The sequence below is a fragment of the Catharus ustulatus genome, chromosome 2 (genome assembly GCF_009819885.2).
Source record: "Catharus ustulatus isolate bCatUst1 chromosome 2, bCatUst1.pri.v2, whole genome shotgun sequence".
Classification (NCBI taxonomy): Eukaryota; Metazoa; Chordata; class Aves; order Passeriformes; family Turdidae; genus Catharus; species Catharus ustulatus.
The window spans coordinates 1,089,179-1,112,525 of record NC_046222.1 but is presented as its reverse complement, the minus strand read 5'-3'; the positions used below and the strand labels follow the sequence as shown (position 1 = coordinate 1,112,525).

The following is a 23,347-nucleotide window of genomic DNA, read 5'->3' as shown; positions in this document are numbered from 1 at the left end:
TGCCATTCCCTGACACCAGCTCGTTGCTGCTGTTCTGTGTGGCCTGAGGGTTTGAACACAATCCAGGGAGCAAAAATGGAAATTCCCCAGAGCCCAGAGGAAAGGAGGATGGAGAGGGAACAGTTCCTGATCTTGTGGCAGCAGTGAGGCGGCTCCTTGTCCCTGGTTATGGACCAGGCTGGGCCAGCTGGGAAGCCACAGGGACCACTGGGACACAAAGTCCAGGGCAGGCTGACCTGGGGGTCACCTCTTACCAGGCTCTGCTCCTTGCCAGAGTGATGAGCTCGTGGTCAGAGAGAGGCAGATGAAACCCTGGGTCCTTGATCCAGAATCCCTGGAAGTGCTCAAGGCCAGGTTGGACAGGGCTTGGGGGTCTAGTGGGAGGTGTCCCTGCCCATGGTGTGGGGTTGGAACAAGATGGGCTTTAAACCTCCTTCCAACTCAAATAATTCCGTGATTGTCTGAAACACACTCCAGTGTGCTCATGAGCGCCTGCTGTCTTAGAAAAGCCACCATCAGCCTATCCAAAATCAAATACAACCAACTCTGAGAACACAAGAATAATACATGTTCTGTTATTCCATTCTCTCTATTCATCTTCTCATCACAGGCTTTTTCCAGGATTTTCTAGGATCCCTTGTCCCCACGGGGGCCAGAAATCTCAAACTTCAGGAATTGTCTCCAAAGTGAGAGGAGCAGCTCCTCTGTGTCCAGTGGGTGGATACCCATTGTTAGAGACATTGCTGAAGCATCAGCCCTTCTTTCCAGGCTCCTTGGGATTGCTGATCTCTGTTTCATCACCCCTTTCACACTTCTCTGGCATTGTGTCCCAAGTGCAAACACACAAAGTGCCACTGGCTGTGGTGAGCAATGTGGCCAGTATCAGCAACACACATTAATTCCTGGTGAAAATAATCCATTAAAATTAGCAGGGGAGATTTGGTGTCCTAGGAAACACCACGAATAGGAGCTGAGTTCACTGTCCAGGCTCTGGCTCAAATGCTGGTGCTGCTTGTTTGCCCCTGTTATTACTTCCCCTCCAGCCTCTCTTCACCTCCACATTTTCCACTCCCTTTCATCCCAGTCCAGGTCCAGGAGAGCTCTGCTGAAGAAGCCCTCATGGGGAGCGTTAGAGGACAAATATTTGGCTTTTTGTGCTGTTTGTGTGCAGTGTTTCTGGGGCACTGGTATTTCCCTGGTGCTCCCACTGTGGCTGCTCGTGGGAGGTCACTGTAATTCAGAGGTAGGCAGCAAACAGCTCTGCATAATCCCAAGCCTTGTCCCCAAATATTCAGAAATCGCTGGTTTGTGGCATTAAGGACTTGCATTGTCCTTTGAAAATGAGCTTTACTGTTGGGTGAAGGGATAAGAGAAGCAAGATCCTTCTTGAGCCTAAAGGGAAGGGAATCAGGCAAATCCCCAGGGATGCTTAGGCCTGCTCAGTGCACACCAACCTGTATGCAAAGAACAATGTGGAAATCAAAGAAGAGGGTTTGGGAGGGAGGGAAGGAGGAGAGAGAAGTTTGCAGCACATTATAGAATCATAAAATCATCGAGTCCAGCCATTGATGTTGGATCAAGCAGAAAGACCTGGAGTATCTGACCTCCATCCAAGGGCAAGGGAGGGCAAACACCCAATGATTTCCCAGGGAAAACAACCCTGAGCTCGATATTGCATCCAGCCACAATGCCACAGAGAGCTGGAGAAGGAGCCAGAGCCTGGATCAAGGTGCTGGAGGCTGCTCAGTTATAATTATTTATAGCTGTGATTTCTAACCTGGCTATGCAAAGGGCAGCAGAACAGAGGGATCCAGTTGGAACATCCACGATTTTGGGCTGAGTCCCAGAGGGGCAGGGTTTGTCCATGCCCCAGGGCTGGCAGAGTGTGTCCCTCTCCTATCTGTGGTGCAGTCCAGGCTCGTTTGGCCCTGGATGCAGCTTCCTGGAGCTGAAACAATTCCGTGCTCTGCAGCTCAGCCAATGGCTGTTGTTATCTCAGCCCAGCTCCCTGAGTTTGTACCAGCCTTATCTCACCCAGATACACTCCCTGTGCTCATAAACTGGGAGGAATCTTTAACTGGGAGCACTTTTAAATTGGGAGAACATCCCCCTCCTGCCAGCTGGATTTGCAGGCTGGGTGAGCACAGAGGGGTGATTTGGGGCAGTAAATACATGGTTGTACCCATTTCCCCCTCCTGTTTTTTTCACCACTTCTCTCTGCATTTTCCATTCTCAAACCAGGAGGCTGGATGCACTGGGAGGAGTGTTAGGAGTGTGCTCAAATAGAGGGACCTCCTCCTTGTAGCACAGCTTAGTGAGGGACACAGTGACCCTGTCCCCTTATCCACAGTGGGTGAAACATTCAGGATGCCCCCGAGGGCACTGAACCAAGCAGCCCTGGAGAGCAAGCACAGGCTGGAGCCAGGGAATGGGGTTGTTTGGGCTAAGGGAGGAGCTGATTAGAGCTGCTGAAGGCCCTCAGAAAGCTGATTTTGCTGCAGGACAAGGGTGAAGACAACTTTCCCTTCCCTGCTCCCTTCTTTGCTCCAGCAAGCTGTGAGATGATTTATGGCACAGAAAGAAGAAAACAGGACAGAAAATTAGATACAAGAAGTTTGGGGGTTTTTAAAAGTGAGGGTGGTAAAACACTGGCACAGGATTCCCAGAGATGTGGTGGATGCCCATCCCTGGAAACACTCAGGATCGGGTTGGATGGGGCTCTGATCAACCTGATCTGGGTTTGGACTTTGGTTCCTTCCAACCACAGCTGTTCTATGATTTTATGGAAGCAGGTGGCTCTTCATGCCACAAATCCCTCTCCAACCTCACAGTTTTTCACCAGCCCAGTATTTCACTTGCTTTTTCCCCACACCAGATGTGACCATGGCTCTTTGTGCATGGGAGTGTGAGAGGTGCAGGTGCTTCCCAGTCCTTCTCATCTCCAGAGGAGCTTGTGCAGCCATTCCAAACCAGTTGGAAAGGAGTCCCTCTCCAAGGAGAGCAGGTCAAGCAGCCACCATGCCCAGATGTTTCTCCTGGTCCAACCTTCTCCCTCATTTCATCCCTGCCCGTGCTGTGAACATCTGGACTTGGGCACCTGCTTCAGAGGGCACAAGTTCATCTGCTGCAGCCAGAACTTTAATCTCTGATCTAATGACAAGAACGTGGTGCTCATCCTTCCGCAGAACATCTGGAGGATGTCTGGGATTTAATGGGGAGGGAGGAGGAGGAGGAGGAGGAGGAGGATGAGCTCATTGTGTCCTTGCAGGGCCACTGCATGAGCCAAGGCAGGGGACTGCACTCCTGATGTGCACTGTGATGTGTGGGAGAAAGCTTCATATAAAGGCTGGGAAGGGCTGGAATCAGCAGCCCCTCAATCACACAGAAGTGTGGGTCAGACACATGTTCATCACACCCTTCAAGGACTTCCCTGACCACCTCCCAGGCATGGGACAGATTCCCCCTTCCCACACAAGCAGACTGGGTTTATTTCCTGGGGATGTCCTCTCCTTCCCTTCCAGAGGGCCCAAGGCTGGCAGGGACCTCTGGAGACCATTTGGTCCAGGGTTCCAGCATCTTGTCAAGATGCATTTTGAGCATCTCCACATCAGCTGACCACCCTCACAGTAGCAAAATCTTTTCTTATGTCTGAACAGGATTTCTCAACAGTGTTTCTGTTGATGTTCATCACTTGGATACCACTCCAAAGACCCTGGCTCCATTTTCTTATTCTCACCTTATCCATTGCCTTTGGATTTTTGCCTTGCCAACAGCCAGTGGAGACAGCCCCCCTCCTTAGCCCAGCAGAGCAGAGGATTTGTCTGAGCCAGGACCTTGGGGAGGTCTCAGCCTCCCTGCCCTTCAGCTGTGACCCCTGGGAGGGCTCTGGGCAGGCTGTGAGGGATGAAAGGGGTTTGGCTCCCCATTGTCCTTGTATGGGAATTTGGATGGAAGCAAACGTGTGAGAAGCTGGCCAAAAGGAAATACTCAGCGTGACATGTCAAAGCAGATTTTAATAAATGTTTACAAACCTCCCGGCTGCCAGGAGGGGGAATAAAGAGGGAAATAACTATAGAAAGGACAGGTTTACTATTTAAAACCTCTTTGATCCATTCCTACCCAAAAGGACATCAACTCTTACTCATTTTCCTCAAAAATAGAGACCTCTGGGAGTCTGCAGGGCAGAGCTGCAGCATCCCACGCAGGAGCAGGGCCCTGTGGTGTGTGGGAGAGGGACCTTCCCAAACCCCAAATCCCAAATCCAGGATGAGGTTTGTGTCACTGTGAGAGCTGAGTGGTCCTAAGGGACAAAGTTCATCTTCCCAGTGGCATCTCTGTTCTGCTGACTCCGCCCTAGGTGAGGAGCAGAGCTCCTGAGCACCAGGGCTGGGAAGAAGTTTTTCACCTGCCCCAGCTGAGTTTAGGGAGAGGACCCATCCAGTGTCTTCTCCAGGACCATGTGGATTTGAGAAGTGAACAATTCCAAGGGCTCTGCTTTTGTGCTTGCCTTGGCACGGGGCCATGGCATGAGTCACAAGCCACTTGCTTTTTATTTAATGTCCCCATTCCGGCTCTGCCAACCTGCTCAGAGGGAAGTTAATTCATAAACCCAATCAATATTAACTGCTGGAGGAGGAGGAGGAGGAAGAGGAGGAGAAGCCAGGCTGTTTGCCTTCACCACCACACCAGTGACCTGTTTAATGCTGCCTGCTGGTGTGGATGTGTCTTCCCCACTGCTCCTAGGATGAAGGTGTGACAATCTAGGACAACACGATAACCACAGCACCTCTGTTATCAGTGTGAAAAACAAGAAGTGTCTGGGGGAGGAAGAGTATTCTAAAAGTTTTACTCTGAGTTTTATGATTTTTTTTTCCTTGTAGTTCCTAATAATGAAATTTCTCCTTGTACCATTTAAAGTTAAGCCTGTTTTACCTTCCTCCTAATCCTATCTCACAGCAAAAAAAAAATTCAAATGAGCAAACCCAAACCACTACACAAAATTAGTATTTCTACCTGGTTAAACCAAAACCACAACACATGGGATGTCTCTGACACCTGGGAGCTCTCCCATGTTAATGCCTGGCAAGGGACAAGCACGCAGAGGAGGGAGGAGCAGGGCTGCTGAGACATGGAGAGGGGGAAGAGCCCGTGGAGGAACACATCCAGGAGCTGGCAGAGCGGGAGCCAAGCCCTTGAGCAGTGCTGGCTGTTTGCAGACTGAAGCCTTGTGCACACACAAGCACAGGGAAGGGCTCTCTTTGGAGGTTCCCAGCCTGGGAATGGCCAAACCAGACCATTGCTGTGCTGGCTCCTGGCCCACGTGGTTCCTCTAACATCCCAGAGGTCAGGACATTTGGACACTCACCCAGGAGGAGATGGGATGCAGCTCAGCCTGGCATATCCAGATGTGCCAGCCAAGAGGAGACCACGGGGTGTGTCATGCTCAGAGGTCCTGCTTAGCCAAGGGTGGTTTGCACCTTATCTCATCCTGGGGAGAAAACCAGCACTTCCTCTGGTGGCTCGGTTAAAAACCAGATGTCCAAGTGCCTGCAAAACAGAGATTTAATGATTTTCTTAATTACAGCTGCCTGGTCTCAGCCCATCTTGGCCTCTGGATGACAAGGGTGGGAGTAAGTCCTGCTCAGAGCCCATCACAGCACATTCCAGAGAGCATCCCAGGGCTCCTTCTCCAGCCACCCCGCTGAGATGAGCCCCAAGGACACCCAAGCCCAGCAGTTGTTCCTGAGGGGAGCACAGCACCTTCACCTCCCCCTCCAGTGGGGATTCAGAGCATGGCACAGTCACGTCCCTTGAACCTTCCTGGAAACCCAACCAATTTCTTGTCTGCCATTCCCATTATTTTTCTGGTTTTATTTTAATCTCCTGTCTTTTATTGTTCTGTTTTCCTTTGAGCAAATTTCTCTGAGTGTCCAGGAATAGAAGACACATCGGATAATAACGGGAAGGAAGTGAGAATGCCTAGGATTACTGGATATATTAAATCAAACCCATTTCATAATTTTCTCTGTTTATGCCAGATTTGTCCGGGTATTTATCCCTTGAGTTGGAGAAGTCACCACCCTGCTAAGATCAGGACTCTTGGATTGACATGCACGGAGAGAGAGTGACCCAAGCACTGGCAGCTCCTGGCCTGAATAACTTGGCATAGAAAAGAATAGGACAGAACCTTGTTTGCAGGAAAATGATTTAAAAAACAAATTCAAGAGGCTGAAACACTACAAAAGGTGCTGTGAGTGAGGTCAGCCCTGCTCCCGAGCCTGCCAGCACACGCAAGCTCCAGGGCAATGAACTGATCTTGTTTCCCATCGGATTCTGCTCCTCCCTCCCTGCCGAGCTGCAGAACTCAGCCACTGCCTTGGTTTTGCAACACATCCCCAGCGGGATGGACCTGCTTGAGCATTTTTGGCTGGGGCAGGTCTCAGGTGTCCCGGATGGCAAAGGGTGGAGGGCCCTGCCAGCTGCTCCAGGAGGTTTCACCTGTGGCAGATGTGGGATACAACCTCCCAGCGCTCTGTTTGAGGGGTTTAGAGCTGTCACCCAAAGCTGAAAGCTGGGCATTCACTCCTTTGTGCAGCTGGAGACACTGAGGCACAGCTTGGGGTCATCACAGGACCTCTTGATCCACCCAGCACTCCCAGCAGTGACAGGCACAGACCTCCTTGCTCAGGATGGTCTCACAACCCCTCAGAGCTACACCTGACATCCATATCAGCATCTCCTGAGTGTCCATCAGCATCTCCTGACCACGCTCCTGTGCTGGACAGGCACCTGAATCCCACCCCCCACACGTGCAAGCCACCACATCAAAAGAGAAGGTTCAGCAGCCGTGCCTGGTTCTGCCCAAATGCAGACACTTGATGGCCAGGACCCCCCAGGACTGCATTTTCTTTGTTATGGTTTCCCCTCGGTGTTTGGATGAAGTGTCTGGGCACTGGCTCTGCTCTGAGCTTTGTTTAGAAGGTGCTGCCAAGGTAATGCTGCTGAAATGGAAATAATTCCCCTTTGGGAATGGAAGACGTGGAATTGTCCCTCTGTGGGGCTGCTCCTGGTAAAAACTCCAACAAGAGGTGGTTCAGTCACCTCCCAGCAAGCAGAGCAGGAAAACCTCTTACCCCTGAATGAAAGTGTATTATTACCTGGGATATCTCCAAAATCTTCCTATAAAATGTCACCATCACGTTTGGTTTAGCTGAGTAAAAACCTCAAGCACTGGTGGAGTTTTATTTTTGCCTACCTGTGAATGATGGAAGAGAAAACTGTGACTCAATTTTGCCTTGCTTTTGTGATTCTGCTCTTCCACAGAAAAAAAGGAAAAGAACCAAAGGCTTTTCCTTCTTCTAAAACAGAGACCGATTCTTGGAATTAAAAAAATAAATCACTTGCGACATGCCTTCCCCTTTCATCTTCTTCAAGAGCACAGTGTGGTCTTCTGAGAAGCAGAATTGAAAGGGAGAAGTAAAGACATATGAGTAGCTCCCACAGAAAACATCATCAGTGATGCCAGACATGAAATAGAGTTGGTTTTTTTTCCCCAAAAATAAATGTCCAGTTTGGTTTCCTCTGCAGTGAAAGGAACAGGGAAGTGTGTTTTAAATATTTGCTGTGGTGGCTGAATGTGATGGACCTGCAGGAAAAGGGAGAACCAGCCCAAGACTTGAGCAGATCCCTGTGTTCTGTTGGGAAGGAAACGATCCATGCTCTGAGTTTGAATTCCTGGACAGCTTTGGTCCCTCTGGAAGATGCCTCATGCCTTGAAGTTATTCTGGATTCTCAGAAATCCCCAAGGTCCCATCCTTACAGCCCTTGGCGAGGAGATGGGCAAACTGAGTCAACAGCGCTGCACTGAGTGGTATTAATGAGGAAATAACTTCAATTGACCTGAAAAATGACTTCAGGGAATACTTAAAATTCCCATTATGGGAATGCACAGACTCGCTGAACAGACTAAAAATTGCAGATCAATCCAGCTGGGTGATTCCATCCATGGTTTGGAAGTCACATGGAAAATTTTTTATTGTGCTTCCAGAGCTGAGCACAGGATTCCCAGGGAGGCAACAGAAAGTTGCACCAAGTAGTTTCTGATTTTCTACATTTGTGTTGCACAAAATTCCTGGTGAAATTCAACCACCTCTTCCTTGTGCTGTCTCCACCCATCCACAAGATCCAAGTGTTGGGTGCCCACATGGTGGCAAATTGAGATAACTGTGTTTGGTCCTGGCTTATGGTGATGGACCATGACCATGGAGCTCCTCAGGGTGGCTCATCCCTCAAAATAACTGGTTTGCCCCTTGGCTGTGTGGTCTCTTCGGGGTGGTGCAGGCATCTCCACCAGCATTTCCACACTTGATCCCTTGCTGTAATTGGGATCAATCATTTCCCAGAGAACTGCCTCAGATCCAGCAGCCAAAGCAAACAAACTGATGAGGAAACAACGATGACTCGAGGGAAGTTTTAAATCTTTCCTGGATGGGAAATTGCAAAGGCACCTCCAGGTCCTGTGTGCTTTGAGCTCCTCATTCCTTCTTGTGGATGCGGTCTGGAAAGTGGAGCTGGCGATCCAAAGGGATGTGGGATGCTCCACCATCATCCTCAGGCAGCATGGACAGATCCTCCAGATCTCCACAGGGATCTGAACCTACTTTTGGATATCCTTTGGTGTCCCAGCATGGGAAGAGAGGTGAAAACCTAAGGGGTTTTCAGGATGGAGGTCAAGGAGCTAAAGGAAGGCTTTGGCCAGTCTGGAGGCCTTTGATTTCCACTCAACCACGAAAAGTTCAAGATGTCCTCATCCCAGACCCCAGCTCTGTCCTTGAAGAGAGAAAGTTGTCCACAAATTGTGAAGATTCAAACTGTGAATGTCTGAATTGTGAAGGACTCCTCATGGCAGTGGAGGGTGACCAGTTTCTCCTCCTCAGAAGTCCAGCAGGGAGAGGACTCTGACTTCACCCCAGCTGGCTGCTCTGCTCTGGCTGTGGGGAACTCTGGTTCACCAAGAAGGTGCAGGGCTCCATCAGAGTGGACCTCAGGAGATGAGACTTTCTCCAACAAACACCTTCTCTGCTAAAAATCCAGGGACTCAAAGGTGCTGGGATAGCAGATGTCCATGGAGGAGTCTGGTGTGACCATATCCTCTGAGCTGGTTTAAAAAGAGAAAGTTGTCATCAAATGTCACCTCTTCATGAGCAAGCTCAACCAGATCCACCACCCTGGCAGGCTGGAGCTGTCAGGACATGAGAGATTAACTCCATTTCCGTTATGAATAGCTTTTAGATGTAATGAAATTCTTCATGCAAGACGTCTCCGGTCTGGTGAGACGCGGCGGAGCCCGAGGCAGAAGGGACCCGGCCTGATCCCTGCATGTCTGTTCTGTGGAATAGCCTGAGAGCTCTGAGGAACCTCCCCATGGGGACAGCCAGCGTCCGGTGGTGGGGACATCCCAGCCCCGAGGCTCCCACAAAATTCCAGCATTTGAAAAATGCTGCTTTTCACCTCCAAGGGGTTTTGCTGCTGTTGAAAGACCACGATCCCAGTTCCAAACTGCCTCCCTGGCCTTGACCGCAGATGCTCCTGCCTACATCCAGCCATTCTGGGATCTGCTGGCAGCTGGAAGCCTGGATACCGGTGGGAAGGTGCAATTCCCCCTGAGAACAGCAGTGGCAAAGGTCACCTGCACTCAGGAGCTAATGCAGTTACTGGCAGCATCCAGCCGGAGGAACAGAAACCAGGGGCTCGGAAACTCAGATCCAGCCACTGTGCCAGGCCTTTCTGCCAAGGATTAATTCACTCACTCAGACTCCAAGAGGAACCCTTATTTTTCCCAATGATTCTTTGGTATCAATAAAAAGAGGTATCAAAACAATGCTTTGCTTGAAATCTCCTTTTTTTAGACCCAGCTACTGCCCCCAATTTGCCTCTCCTATCCTTGCTCAGCCCCCAAAATGTCATTTTTGGGGATCTCCCATTAATTCCAGGTGCTCTAGGGCTGGTCTTGTGGCTCAGTGGAGGTGTTTGGCGCTGGCAGGCAGCCAGGAGCCACTATCATATTTTTTGTTTTTTAACACTCCCACCACTGTTTACAGTGTCCCCACAGCAGGACAGCCGGCTGTTCACCTTGGGGACCTGCAAGGACACCCATTGTGCCAGCAGGGAGGACACCAGCCCTCCCCAAAGCCAGAGGCAGCTCTGGAGGTGGGACAGATTCCCTCACTGTCAGTTCACTGGGGGGATGAGTGGCGTCCATCCCCAGCTGCATTCCCCGGATGCTCGCGGGAAGTCCTGGGCTCCCCATCCCAGGATGCTGGGCTTGTTTGCACAAGGTGTGCTTTCTGGGGAAAAGCACATTTCCCCCCCAGTTTTCCTCTCCCCGTGGAGGCTGAGGGAGCGGGGAATTTCACCAGGGCACCGAGCCATCGCCAACCCAGCCCCACAAGCCCGGGCAGCTCCGGGATGTGAGGGATGGCTCCAGCCTGGCTGTGGTTGCACATATTTGTGTCAGATCCTGCCAGAGCCCATCTCTCCCGCGGCCACGCTGCCCGGCTTGGCCGTGGGCTCACGCCAGGATCGATGAAAGCCCACGTTGTCCACTGCAGCAGGATCCAGATGTCTCATTCTGCTGCACCATCCATTCTGTACAGCCCAAACCCTCTCATGGCATATCTGGCTGCCTGCTCAATGAGGTGACGCTGAGGAGCACCCTCAGGTTCATCATCTGGGTAATGCCTTCAGCACCTCCTGCCCTTCCACATCCACCGAGACCCATCACAAGCCCCCTAAGAGAAAGCAGGGAATAACTCTGAAGGGGTTTCCAGGGAGAGAATGGGTCAAGCGCGTCATCCCGGGCAATCTCAGCATCCCAGCGCTGTTTATGCATCTGCCGTTCCATACCCCAGCCGTCCCCCCGGGGTTCTTTGCCTTATTGCTCTTTAATAGCCCTGCTCAGGAAGCGCGGAGCACTGACCGCCTGGTTAATGGGTACGGGAGGCACCGACCCCTCCGGCTGCGCCACGGTGCCGCAGGGAGACCCTGTCCCCGGCACCCAGGGCCACGACAATCCAGCTGTTCCCTAGGGCGTGGGCATCCCACCCTGCAAATCCCACTTTCGGGGCCGTGGAAGCCCCGCGACACCCGCCTCGATACAGATGCTCGCCCAAAATCCCCAGCCAGATGTTTGCCCGGGAGCCCCCCGTGCTGGCCGCCCCCAGCCCAGCTGTTTGTCCCCCCTGCCGTGCCCCAGGCCAGCTGTGAGCCCTCCCCAGCCCCCTCCGGGCGCTCCCGCAGGTGCCGGAGCGGAGCGGGGCGGAGCGGGGCGGCCCCGGGGCGGAGCGGCGGCACCGGGGCGGCTCCGAGCGCTCCGTGCCGCGGGCTCCCGGCGCATCCCGCTGCCGGTAAGTGCCGCGAACGGTGCGAACGGGATCCACCGAACCGGGCCGGGATAGCACTCAACAGGGTCAGAGCGAACCGGGCAGGCTGGGACCCTAAAGGGTCAGAGCCCAGCGGGTAGGATGGGATCTTGGTGGGTCGGAGTGAACCGGGCGGGATGGGGCTGGAAAGGGCGGGATGGGGCTGGAAAGGGCAGGATGGGCTGGAAAGGGCAGGATGGAACCCACAGGGACAGAGTGGAGCCGCTGCCTCCCGGCGCATCCCGCTCTGGTAAGTGCCGCGTACCGGGAGCACGGGACAAGACGGACCGAGAAAGGATGGAATTCAAGTGAAGCGGGCAGGGCAGGGCTGGAAGGACGGGATGGGACTGGACCGGACAGGGTGGGACGGGACCGGCTAGGACAGGGTGAGACCCAGCCAGGCAGGATGGGACCTTTCAGGGTCAGAGTGATCCCGCTCTTTTCCGGCACGTCCCGCTGCCGGTAAGTGCCGCGAATGGGGAGCGGGGAACGGGACAAGCCGAACCGGGAAAGGATGGGATCCGAGTGGGCAGGATGGGACTGGACAGGGCAAGACGGGACCCAGCGGGGTCAGACCCAACTGGGCAGAATGAAATCCGAGTGAATTAGAGTGAACCGGGCAGGACCAGACCCGAAGGGATAAGGCTGAACCCGTCGGGATGGGATCAGAGTCAAATCAAACTGGGCGGGATGGGTCAGACTGGGCAGGACTGGACCCACACAGATCGAACTGAACGGGGCAGGATGAGGCAGAACAGGAGAGAATGGGGGCAGATCCAGAGAACAGCTGTGCTTCGGCTGGGATTTGGGGTGATCCCAAAGCTGCTCCAAATGGAATCTGCCGGACTTTGCTCTTGGGGAGGTTTGGCACCTCTAACCATGGAGCAGGGCTCAAAATCCCACCGCGATCCCCCTGGCAGGGCTGGTGCAGGGTGGATCCCTCCCGTCCCTCTGCTCCCATGGTCTGGGGTGCACCCGGGACGTGCCTGCATCCCTCAGGCATCCACAGGGATCAGCCTGTGACAGAGGTTGTATTGCACCTAAATGTGCTGAAATCTGCTCCAGGGACCTGGTTTTCCTCGGCACCTCTGCTGTGGGTGCCAGTATCCTGGCCTCTACCTTTTATATATATTTATATGCATTTTTCCACATATACATCCAGAGGTATAAATATATTCCTATATATGAACATGTCTGCACAGACATGTGTGTATAGATGTATAAATGTATTTCTGTATATATGCATGGAGTTATGTATAACACGAATGTGACTCCATGTGCTCAGGGACATATCGTTGTGTATAGGGGTGTGGAAGTTTGTGTATGTGTGTGTGTGAGTGGAGAGCTTTATATTTATAAATATTTAATGTGCATGTGTGGAGAGCCAAAGATATGGTTGTATGTAGTGAGATATATATGTGCAGAGGTGTATTTATGTGTAGAGATTTTTTATTTCTATTTCTATTTCTATTTCTATTTCTAATTTCTAATTTCTACTTATATTTATATATATTTATATGTACAGAGGTATGGGCCAGCTGAGACTGGGAAAGCTCATTGCTTCCCTGTCCCCATCATTCCCTTTCCAGCAGGGAATCACAGACCAGGTTGCCCAGAGACTCCCTGAGGTGCTGGTTTATATTGGGACAGCAAATTGTGGGGAGATGAAGGTGGTCACCCAAGGACAGAGTGGCTCTGCCACCACCCTGTGCCCCATTCCCAACAACCCTAAAATTCCCAGTGTCATCCCAATTTTTCCTCATCATTACACTCTCAGGCTTCACTAAATGGAGATCTCCCTTAAAACATCCAAGCCTGGGTCCCCACAGATGAGCAATTCAAGATATTTTGGCACGAGCCAGGGGATGAGGATGTGGTGGCTTTGGCCAAGTGACATGCAGGATGGAGCATCCCCCTTTCATGCTTTTAGAAATTTGCTGAGCTGGAGCTTTCACTTCCACCCAGCCCAGCTTTCCAACCCTGCCAGTGAGCCACAAAGACCAGGATGGGAAAGATAAACCGCGGAGGAAGCCCTCCCCCACATCCCATTCGAGGGCAGCAACATCCAAAAGCTTTTCCCACTGTATCCAGCTTGCAGAATCCCCCTTCAAATCAATAGCAGGGTGTTAATTAAAGCAAATTCCACTGGAGAAGGGCTTGGTTTGAAAGCAAAGAGGTTGGAGGGGGCACGTGCAGGGGGAAGTTCGAGGCTGCTGGTGATTATTTTTAATCTCTTCCCCATCTGGCCACAGAGCAGCCCCACTTGTCTTTCCAGATCTGTCTTCCTCCTCTGCAGGCACCTTAAACCTCTGGGGTGAGAGAGACGCCATCCTGACCCTTCCCAACACCACAGGCATCCCCTTTTCTTTTCCCCTGAAAGTCTCATTTTCCCCCTAAAAGTTTCATTTCCATGAAAAAGTGGATTTCAGCCAGTGCCATCACTGTGGTGGTAGGGCACCAGCTCCTATTTTGGATTTGGATTTTGGATGGGGATTCTCCAGTGTCTGGCTTTTCCCTGGGATCAGGAAGGATTTTTCTTCCTCTCCTCCAGCTTTCCCATCCCTCCAAATCCAGCAGCAGGGAGGTTCAGTGCTGTTTCACTCTTACAAAGAGAGTTTTTTTCTTCATTTGCCTTTTTCTGGGGATCCCTTCTTTTTTTGGACACTCCTCCTTTTTTTGGGTGCCCCTCATAACTGAAGGCCAAGGTAACTTTGGTCATGACCCTTAGCAATGCCCTGCCAACACCCCTCCAAGGGCTGATTTGGGGAAAAAACATGTTAAAAAGGGGTGTAGGCCATGTGGTTCACTTCAAACTCAGTGCCTGCCTCTCAGTTTCCCTTATTTTACTGCAGCACCTGGACAGGTGGAGCATATTCTCCATCTTGGTGCCACAGTGCCCTGTCCCCAGCATCTGCCCACACCTGGAAGGAGCCAAATATGAGGGAAGTGAGGGAAAAACGGAGGAAAGACTCAAAAATGAGGAAGAGCAGCCAAAAAATGACTGGAAATTTCAAAAAAATTACAGAAAAGACCAAATGATTCCATAATGGCCTGAGCTGGCTGCATCCTGGCACCCTCAGGCAGGAGCATCCCCTGCCCTGGTGGCATTTGTGCCATGCCACAGCCATGCAGTGCCAGGCAAAGCCGTTCCAGGCAGCCCTGTGGCCACCCTGCCAGCTGGGTTTCTGTTCCCTGTTTCCCCTGGGGTGCTGCTGCTGAAAGGGAAGTGCTGCTCAGTGGGGTGAGCACGGCACCCACAGATGCGCCAAGAGCTGGCACAGCAGTGGTGCCAGCACCCTGGAGCACCCCAGCAGGTGAGAGACCCCCCAAGACCCCTCTGCCCTTGCCCCTGGTGTCCTTGGTGGTGCTCCTGGGGACACACGGGGGATGGCAGAGGTTCCTGGGGGTGCTGCCTCAGCCTTGGGTTTGGGGGGACCCAGGAGGAGCTTTGCGGAGCAGGGACACTCACAGCTCTGGAGCATTTATTGGCTTGGAGGTGGGAGAGGCGAGTGCCAGGACTGCCTGGAGCTGGGGGGACGGTGGGGTGCTCAGTGGGATGCAAAGGGGCTCGGCAGGGAAGGGCAGGGCAGGGAGCGAGGGCAGGGAGCAGCAGCTGCTCTCCCGGACCTGCTGCGCTCCGGGCGCGGGCGGTACCCAGGGGCGGAGCGGCGAGAGATGCTGCCCGGTGGGCAGAGGGCTCATGCGGCTGTGGGACCGCTCTGCCACGCTGCTCTCAGCCTCCGAGGAGAGCAGATGTGCTCCTCCCCTGCTCAGAGCAGCCCTGAGGACGCTCTCAGAGCCCACTGAACTAAAACGCTCTGGGGTCGTTGTCGCCAGTGCCAGTGACAGGCTGGCAGTGCCCACGAGGGTCGCGCAGGGCTCCGTGCGGGTGGCATCTCCCGGGCTGAGCCCGGCTGGCTGCAGGGCTTTGGCACCCCCTGCAGAGGCTCAGGAAGCCGTGCCGGCGGCTACCGGCGCATCCTACCGCAATTTCCTCTGCCGGAGGGGGATGACAGTGGCTTGGCCTTGTGCAAACCTCTCTGTGGGGGACAACTGCCATGGCAAGTGGATGGTGCAAGTGTGGCCACCACGCTGTCCTGTGCGGTCCCGTTCATTCTGCCTTTGCCTTCCCGTTAGATCCCTAAATCCATCTCTGCGCCCTCCTCTGGACTCTCTCCAGCAGCTCCACGTCCTCCTGCTGCTGGTGCCAGGGCTGGGGCAGCTCTGGGGTCTCACCTGAGCACAGGGGCAGAGGGGCAGAATCCCCCTCCCCTGCTGCCCACACTGGGGAACCAGCCCAGTGTGCACATGACTGCACAAGGTTGGGTCACGTCCAGCTTCTCACTCACCAACACCTCCAAATCCTCCTCGGGGCTGCTCTCCATCCCTTCATACCCAGCTTGTGTGGGTACTGCGGGTTGCCCCAGCCTGCAGAGCACTGGTGCAGGTTCATCCCGTGAGGGTGTGTGTGCAGCACCCAGACGAGTCACCAGCTGCCCCTCTGACATTCACAGGTGCTGTGGAGGGGCCACGCCAGCAGAGAGGACACTGAGGGGTGGGAACGCCGCCATGGCCAACCTGACAGCCGTGAGCACCGGGAGGAACTCGTGCACCTACCACGAGGAGTTCAAGCAGGTCCTGCTGCCCCTGGTGTACTCGGTGGTGTTCGTGCTGGGGCTGCCCCTGAACGCCGTGGTCATCGGGCAGATCTGGCTGGCGCGGAAGGCGCTGAGCCGCACCACCATCTACATGCTCAACCTGGCCGTGGCTGACCTGCTCTACGTCTGCTCCCTGCCCCTCCTCATCTACAACTACACGCAGAAGGACTACTGGCCCTTCGGCGACTTCACCTGCAAATTCGTGCGCTTCCAGTTCTACACCAACCTGCACAGCAGCATCTTCTTCCTCACCTGCATCAGCGTCCAGCGCTACCTGGGCATCTGCCACCCCCTGGCCTCGTGGCACAAGAAGAAGGGCAAGAAGCTGACGTGGCTGGTGTGCGCAGCCGTGTGGTTCATCGTCATCGCCCAGTGCCTGCCCACCTTCGTGTTCGCCTCCACGGGCACGCAGAGGAACCGCACGGTGTGCTACGACCTCAGCCCGCCCGACCGCTCCGCCGCCTACTTCCCCTACGGCATCACCCTCACCTTCACCGGCTTCCTGCTGCCCTTCGCGGCCATCCTGGCCTGCTACTGCAGCATGGCCCGCATCCTGTGCCAGAAGGACGAGCTGATCGGCCTGGCCGTGCACAAGAGGAAGGACAAAGCCGTGCGGATGATCATCATCGTGGTCATCGTCTTCTCCATCAGCTTCTTCCCCTTCCACCTCACCAAGACCATCTACCTGATCGTCCGCTCCTCGCCCACCCTGCCCTGCCCGTCCCTGCAGGCCTTTGCCATCGCCTACAAGTGCACGCGGCCCTTCGCCAGCATGAACAGCGTCCTCGACCCCATCCTCTTCTACTTCACCCAGCGCAAGTTCCGGGAGAGCACCCGCTACCTGCTGGACAAGATGAGCTCCAAGTGGCGGCACGACCACTGCATCACCTACGGCTCCTAGGCGGGCACGAGGCCACGGGGCAGTTTCGGCTCTAAGCTCCAAGGAGCAGAGATGGCTTCACTGGGGACGTGCTGGAGGAGAGGAGGATGGCATCTCCCAAGCTTTCAGCACTTCCAGCCCATCTCCAGCCCGCAGTGCTGCAGTATTAGCCCCATCACAGTGTCCTGTCCCTGGCTCGGAGCACCCCTGGACAGGCTGGGAACAGGGAAAGGGGGCGCCAGGGCAACTGGAACATCCATGCTGGATTTCCCACTGAAGCCACGACCATGGGCTGGGTTAGGCACAAGGCAGCAGCACTGTCACCTGCCTGAGGACCTTCATCTGAGTCCTGCTCCCTGCTTAGCCCAGCACCCCAAATCTGACCCATCCTGGTGTCAGTGGTGCCCTGCTGTCACCTCCTAACCAGGATCCACCATGATCAGAGCCAGCATGTGTGGACACAATACATGGAGTTGGAAGATCCATGTCACTCAGTGTCCTGGCCACATCAGCATACATCCCACAGCTGGCTTGGCCTTTCCACAGGGCTGGGGATTGAGCTTTGCTCCCACAGCCTCCATTGGGATGCTGCTCTCTCCCAGTGAGGAGGGATTTGCCAGGTGGATGCAGCACTCATCGCTCTGCGAGTCTTCTCTAACGTATAGGATGTATAGAATTAACTCCCTGCTCTTTCTCAGATGGGTGTATACACCCACTGTATGTACAGACATAGAATATATCTGAGCTGAGGGAGGCTTGTGGCCCAGCACAGGCTCTGCAGTGCAGAAATTCTCTGCCTGAACACAATATATGTATCTATACCGTGTATATATATATATATATAAATATATATGTGGATAACTGCATTTCCCCCGAGTGCTTGTAATAATCACACCTAAGTGGATTTAAGTAATTTGCTTCAAATCTCCAGGTCTGAGCACCTCTCCAGCTTGGCTGCCTGCAGCTGGCCAAGTGTACAGCTCCATCCTGACTGGCTCCCTGCAGGTACACAGTGTCTCCTCAGGTACCTGGCCACCCAAGCATGCAGTGCTGGCTGTCCCAGTGTGTCTCCTTGCTGTCATGAGGATCAGGAGCGTGTCCAGAGTGGCCACAGGCTCTTGGATGATGCTCAGAGATCTCAGCATCACGGCTGGGCTGGAACAGAGAGGGATCCTGCAGCAGCATTAGCTCAGACCACCTGGTGTCGCAGGAGCTGTGTCCCTGTCCTGGTGGTGACAATGACTCTGAGCTGGGGCACAGAATGTGATGGAGGAGGCAAAGGCAGCCCTGTGCTTTCCCTTGGCCTGAGCTCATCCACGCCCAAATCCCCTCTGGTGCATCTCCGGGGCCCTGCAATGGAAGGGCAAAATGCTGGGGGGCAGTGAGAACGGTGGCTGGAGGGACCACCCCAGCCTGATGTCCCCATCTCTTCCCAGACAGCAGGGAGGTGACGCGGTGGGAGGGCCGGGCCACGCCATCCGGACCCAGGAGAGGGCGCAAAATATTTAGATTTGGAGAAAGCCGGCTGAACTGTGGGTGTCCACCTGGCTCCAGGGAGGGAGGGAGGAGCCCTGCACCATCAGAGCACCCAGTGCCATGGGACGAGGTGGCCGAAAAAATCCAACCGCAGTAAAGCTCTAAGGGGCAATGGGGGGAAACGAATCAACTTCCAAAAAGTCTGGGGGTGGCTGCAGGGGCTGCATGGGCTCAGGTGGTCTCATCCGACAGCCTCAGGATGATGTTCCTGATACTGGAATCACTAATTTGGAAGTTTTTCAAGAGGAGGTGACACACAGAGCTCTCTTCGGATCTCACCATGTCCTGCCCTGCCTTGGGGTCCTGTCAGCAGTTCCTTTGACACCACCAGGCCTGGAAGCCAGGGTGATGGGAATAAAGGGATGCCTGAGAAATGGGGTGAAGGCTTCAACAGATCTCCTTTGCTTGTCAGATGCTCAAAGCCAGCAGCTGAGGAATCAGCTCCTCCAGAACCGAGTGGGGATGAAATATGTGGCTCTACCCAAAATGCCAGCTGGACGGGACACCGTGGGGACGTCATCCTTGCAGCCAGGAGACACCCAGGCCTGGGGGAAGCAGGGAAGCAGGGTGGAGGGTGGGAAGGGAGAGCCAGGGAAGGAATATTTGCCGGGGCGGAGCATTTCACGGCATCGCTGCAGGCGCTTTTGAGGTCCTGAAAAAACGCATTTGCAGGAGGTGTTGGATTTTTTTCCCCCTTTTTTTTGTGCCTCGGGGTCAGAGCCAGCAATATCTCCTACACAGCCACAACAGCTCTTCAGCCCCATCCATGTCTCCAAGGCCACAGCTCACCCACCAGCCCTCCAAGCCACCTTCATTTTTCACATCCCGGCGATAAATCTGCTGTCTTGGGGGAAAAAAGGGTTATAGGCTTCAAATAGCAAGCGCTGACAAGCGATGCTGAAAACCCACGAGAAAGTCTGTTCACGGGGCAGTGCTTCCCTGCAGAGCTGTGCGAGCTGGGAACAAGGTGTTCTCTCTTCCCTGAGATGAGCTGCAAAGCAGGGTCTGGGGGAATCTGCTGCAATGGGAAGAATCTTTCACCAGCACCCACAGTTTTGATTATTTATCCTGTTTCCCCCTAAAAAGAAAAATCTGGGGAGGGATGGAAGGGAATCACAGAATGGTTTGAGTTGGGAGGAATCTTAAAGACCATCTAATTTGCCATGGGACACTTTCCACTAAGCCAGGTTGCTCCAAGCCCCTTCCAGCCTGGTCTTGGACACTTCCAGGGATCCAGGGGCAGCCACAGCTTCTCTGGGCACACTGTGCCCACCCTCACAGGGAAGAATTTCTTCCCAATATTCCACTTAAATCTCCCCTATTTTGGTTTAAAGCTGTCCCGCTCATCCTATCACTCTCTGCCCGTGTAAAAAGTTGCTCTCCCCCTTTTTTATAAGCCTCTTTATAAAAGGGAAGGGGGATGAAGGATGCTGGGGGCGGGGGGATGTGGAAGAAAGGATGCAGGGGGTAAGGAAGAATGAGGGAACGGGGGTGAAAGATGCAGAGGGGTGCGAGGTGCTCCTGCTTAGCCTGGGAGCGAGAGGGCAGCTCTAAAGCAGCCCTCTCTTCCCCCATCCCCTCAAAAAAAAAACCAAAAAAAAAAAATTTAAAAGGGAGCAAAACTTCAACCCTCCCTCTCTGCGGGAGCAAACCCCGCCTCCGGGGAGGAAAGTTTATTTGAATGCAACAAATAAAAAACCAGGGGGCGAGGGAGGAGGAAAAGCCAAAAAAAAAAAAAAAGGGGTGGGGGGGTGGGAGAGAGAGAGAAAACAAAGCGGGAGGGATGCAGCCCGGCGGCAGCCCGGAGGAGGAGCGGGGCCGGGCGGTGCCTGCGGCGGGGCCGGGGCCGGGGCGCGGCGGCGGCGGGGCCGGGGGGCGGGCGGAGGCGGCGGCGGCGGCGGGGGGGCACCGACAATGGCGGAGGGGGGCAGCGGCCGGGGGGTAGCGGCGGCTCGGTGCCTCCTGCCCGCCTCCTCCCCGCCTTCCTCCTCCTCCTCCTCCTCCTTCTTCTTCCCGGGTAGGAAAGTTTCAGCGCCGATCGCGGAGCAACAACCGGGCCGGGCTTTTGGCAGCCTGGCCCCGTCGGTACGGCAGCTTTCGCTTCGTTTTACCGAGCCGGAGCCGCCGGGCCCGGTTCATGCCGGGGCTCAGCCGCCGTCCCCGGCTCCACCGCCGCCCCCGCCGCCGCCGCCGTCGCCGCCGGGCCCGGGGTTAAACGCGGAGCCGCCGCGCTGGCCCAGCGTCCCGGCGATGCGGAAACTCTTCGGGGAAAGCTGCCGGCAGCCCACGGCGGCCACCGGGAATGGGATGGGGAACGGGAGCGGGAGCGGGAGCGGGAGCGCCCGCGGAGCTCCCCCGCCGCCTCCGCCCCGCAGCCGCGTCCCGCACCCGGCGCTCCGCTCTCCCCGCGGAGCTCCGCCGGAGCCCGGCCCGCATTCCTGGCATAACTCGACTCGACCGCAACCACCCTCCTCCTCCCCATCACCCCGCTCCAACGGGGACGACGAAGCGGCGGCGGCCCGTTCTCCCCGCGCCTCCTCGGGCAGCGAAGGCGAAGGGCAGAGCGCTGCCCACCGGCCCCGCGCCGCACGGAAGAAGAAGAAGGAGGGCACGGCGGATGGCGATGCCGAGGCCGAAGGCTGCCCTAGGGTGGTCCCCCGCCACCCGCTGCCCGTGGTGGCCCGCGTCTCCAAGGTGAACATCCTGCCCTTCGGCAGCCCCGGCGGGTCACGCAGCAGCAGTCGCTATTCCAGCACGGAGACGCTGAAGGAAGAGGAGCAGTTTGGAGTCTGTTGGCCCAGCCAAGGTCGGACTCTGCAGGCAGGTTATGGCATCTATCGGTCGCCCAGTTTCGGGGCCAGCGATGGCCTGGCGTGGGGACAGCCGGGGGTGCGCATCCGCCCCAAGCTGCCCCAGAGCGTGGCCAAGGCAAAACCGGACTATGGGAGCGAGAGCCTGCACCAGCCAGGGCTGGAAGCGGAGCGGGCCAAGCACCGCAAGTCCTTGTCCAACCCTGACATTGCCACCGAGACCCTGACTCTCCTCAGCTTCCTCAAATCAGACCTCTCCGAGCTGAAGGTGAAGAAGAAAGGGGTGAGGGTGGGCCTTGACGTGGGCTCCGATGGACACTCCAGCGTTGCCAACCCCTCCCCGGGCAGCTGCGGTGCCACTCATCCCCAAAACCGCTGGGCGCCGGGCGAGCGGCCAACGCTCAAGGACCTGACAGCCACTTTACGTCGTGCTAAGTCCTTCACCTGCTCCGAAAAATCCGGGACGCGGCGGCTTTTCCTACAGAGCACCATGAAGCAGAGCTCCTCCGAGCTCCTTCTGGCCTCTACAGACAGCCAGGACCGGGTGGCTCCGGACGGGAGACGGCAGGGGGACGAGGATCCTCTCCCCATGGTCATCCAGGACCAGTACATCCAGGAGGCGAGGCAGGTGTTTGAGAAGATCAGCAGGATGGGTTCCCAGCAGGACTACGGCTTTGCCGCCGAGCAGAAGGACAGTGGAGGTGTGGAGGGCGCTGAGGTGGTGGCACCGACGGGGACGACGGACGCAACCCTTCGGGGACAGGCGGAGAGCACACAGTGTTTGAAGGACGTGGAGCTCGAGGAGAACCTCGCTCACGCTAAATCCGTGGAGGAGCTGTCGGGTCACGAGTCGAGCGTGACGGACGAGGGCATCGTCACAGAGCCAGAGCCTGTGGGGATGCCCTTCCAAGACATGCATGAGGCTGTGGAGGCCTGGATGCTGCCCAGTGCCGGGCCGGCAGCCGGTAACGCTGAAACGCCGCTGCCTGCTCACCCGACAGTGGCTGTTGAAGATCTTCCAGTTGGCAAAGCCGAGACACCGAGCACCCCTGGCAGCCTGCGGCGCCGACGTAAGTTCCCGTCCGCGGGCGCCAATGGGATGGAGGGTGGCAGCGAGGGTGGCAGCGAGCCCTACCGCTCCCTCAGCGACCCCATGCCTCACCGGAGATGCTCGGTGGCGGAGGAGGCGAAGAATTTCTCCGTCGACAGCAACCTGCTGGGCTCGCTGAGCGCCAAGGCGGGCATCCCCCAGCCCGCGGCCATCGCGGGCAGCGCGGGCAGCGCGGGCAGTGACCTGTCCCTGGGCAGCGATGGGCCCCGTGACTACAGCAGCCTCATCCGCACCATCGTCAGCCAGCCCGGCGCCATGGCCAAGCTGGGCGATGACAAGGCCAATGGCAAGACCATCAAGAAGAAGTCGCTGAGTGACCCCAGCCGCCGCGGCGAGCTGGCGGCTGGTGCCTTCGAGGGTCCCGGCGAGGCCATCAGCGAGCTGGAGCCCAGCATTCCCCCGTCCAGCAGCGAGCCCATCCTCTCAGCACAGCCAGCAGCACCGGGCACCACCCGTGGTTATGGCTTTGACCCCAAGCTGGCCGACGTGCTGTCCCCTCGCGTCGCCCGTCGCAGCTCCAAGAAGCGCTCCAACCGCGCGGCTCACCAGGAGAACCAGCCGCCCCCGGCGCCCGCCGTCCTCACCAAGAGCCGCCCGGCCGCCAAGCACGTCCGTCACACCAGCGAGCCCGCCACCTTCGTCCCCATCACCGTCCCCGAGCCACTCGTCCCCTCCGGCCACCACCTCCCTGCGCCGGCTGCCGGCCGCTCGCCTGGAAAATCCTTCCCGACCCTCCAGCCTCCCTCTCTGGAGGATGTCACCAAGCGGTACATGCTGGCCCTCAACTCAGGTGACACGTGCCCCAGTGCTGGGGACGGACCCCGCTCGCCACCCGCTGCCCCACCGCCCCGGCTGCCCCGCTGCTCGCGGCTGCCCGACGAACACGGCCCCAGGACCAAGCCACAGGTGGTAAGTGCCCATCCATCCTAAAA

General features: G+C 55.8%; 2 protein-coding genes across 5 annotated transcripts in view; both read left to right on the top strand.

Annotated features, from left to right (window-relative positions):
* The first annotated feature begins 11,358 nt into the window (after positions 1-11,358).
* Positions 11,359-17,778, top strand: P2RY6 (pyrimidinergic receptor P2Y6). Of its 4 annotated transcripts, none has more exons than XM_033053563.1 (2): positions 11,359-11,405; positions 15,935-17,778. In XM_033053563.1, the coding sequence occupies exon 2, from the start codon at positions 15,990-15,992 to the stop codon at positions 16,977-16,979; it is 990 nt and encodes a 329-aa protein (XP_032909454.1). In that variant the 5' UTR covers positions 11,359-11,405; positions 15,935-15,989; the 3' UTR covers positions 16,980-17,778. The 4 variants fall into 4 exon arrangements, with proteins under 4 accessions (XP_032909454.1, XP_032909452.1, XP_032909455.1 ...); XM_033053561.1 differs by lacking the exon at positions 11,359-11,405 and adding an exon at positions 11,416-11,517; XM_033053564.1 differs by lacking the exon at positions 11,359-11,405 and adding an exon at positions 11,419-11,502.
* A 2,630-nt stretch (positions 17,779-20,408) lies between these two features.
* ARHGEF17 (Rho guanine nucleotide exchange factor 17) overlaps positions 20,409-23,347 on the top strand; it is a 28,857-nt gene continuing 25,918 nt past the window's right edge. Inside the window, exon 1 of the mRNA XM_033052588.1 lies at positions 20,409-23,324. Within this exon, the coding sequence (XP_032908479.1) occupies positions 20,409-23,324 (2,916 nt within the window). The remainder of the gene's footprint in view (positions 23,325-23,347) is intronic.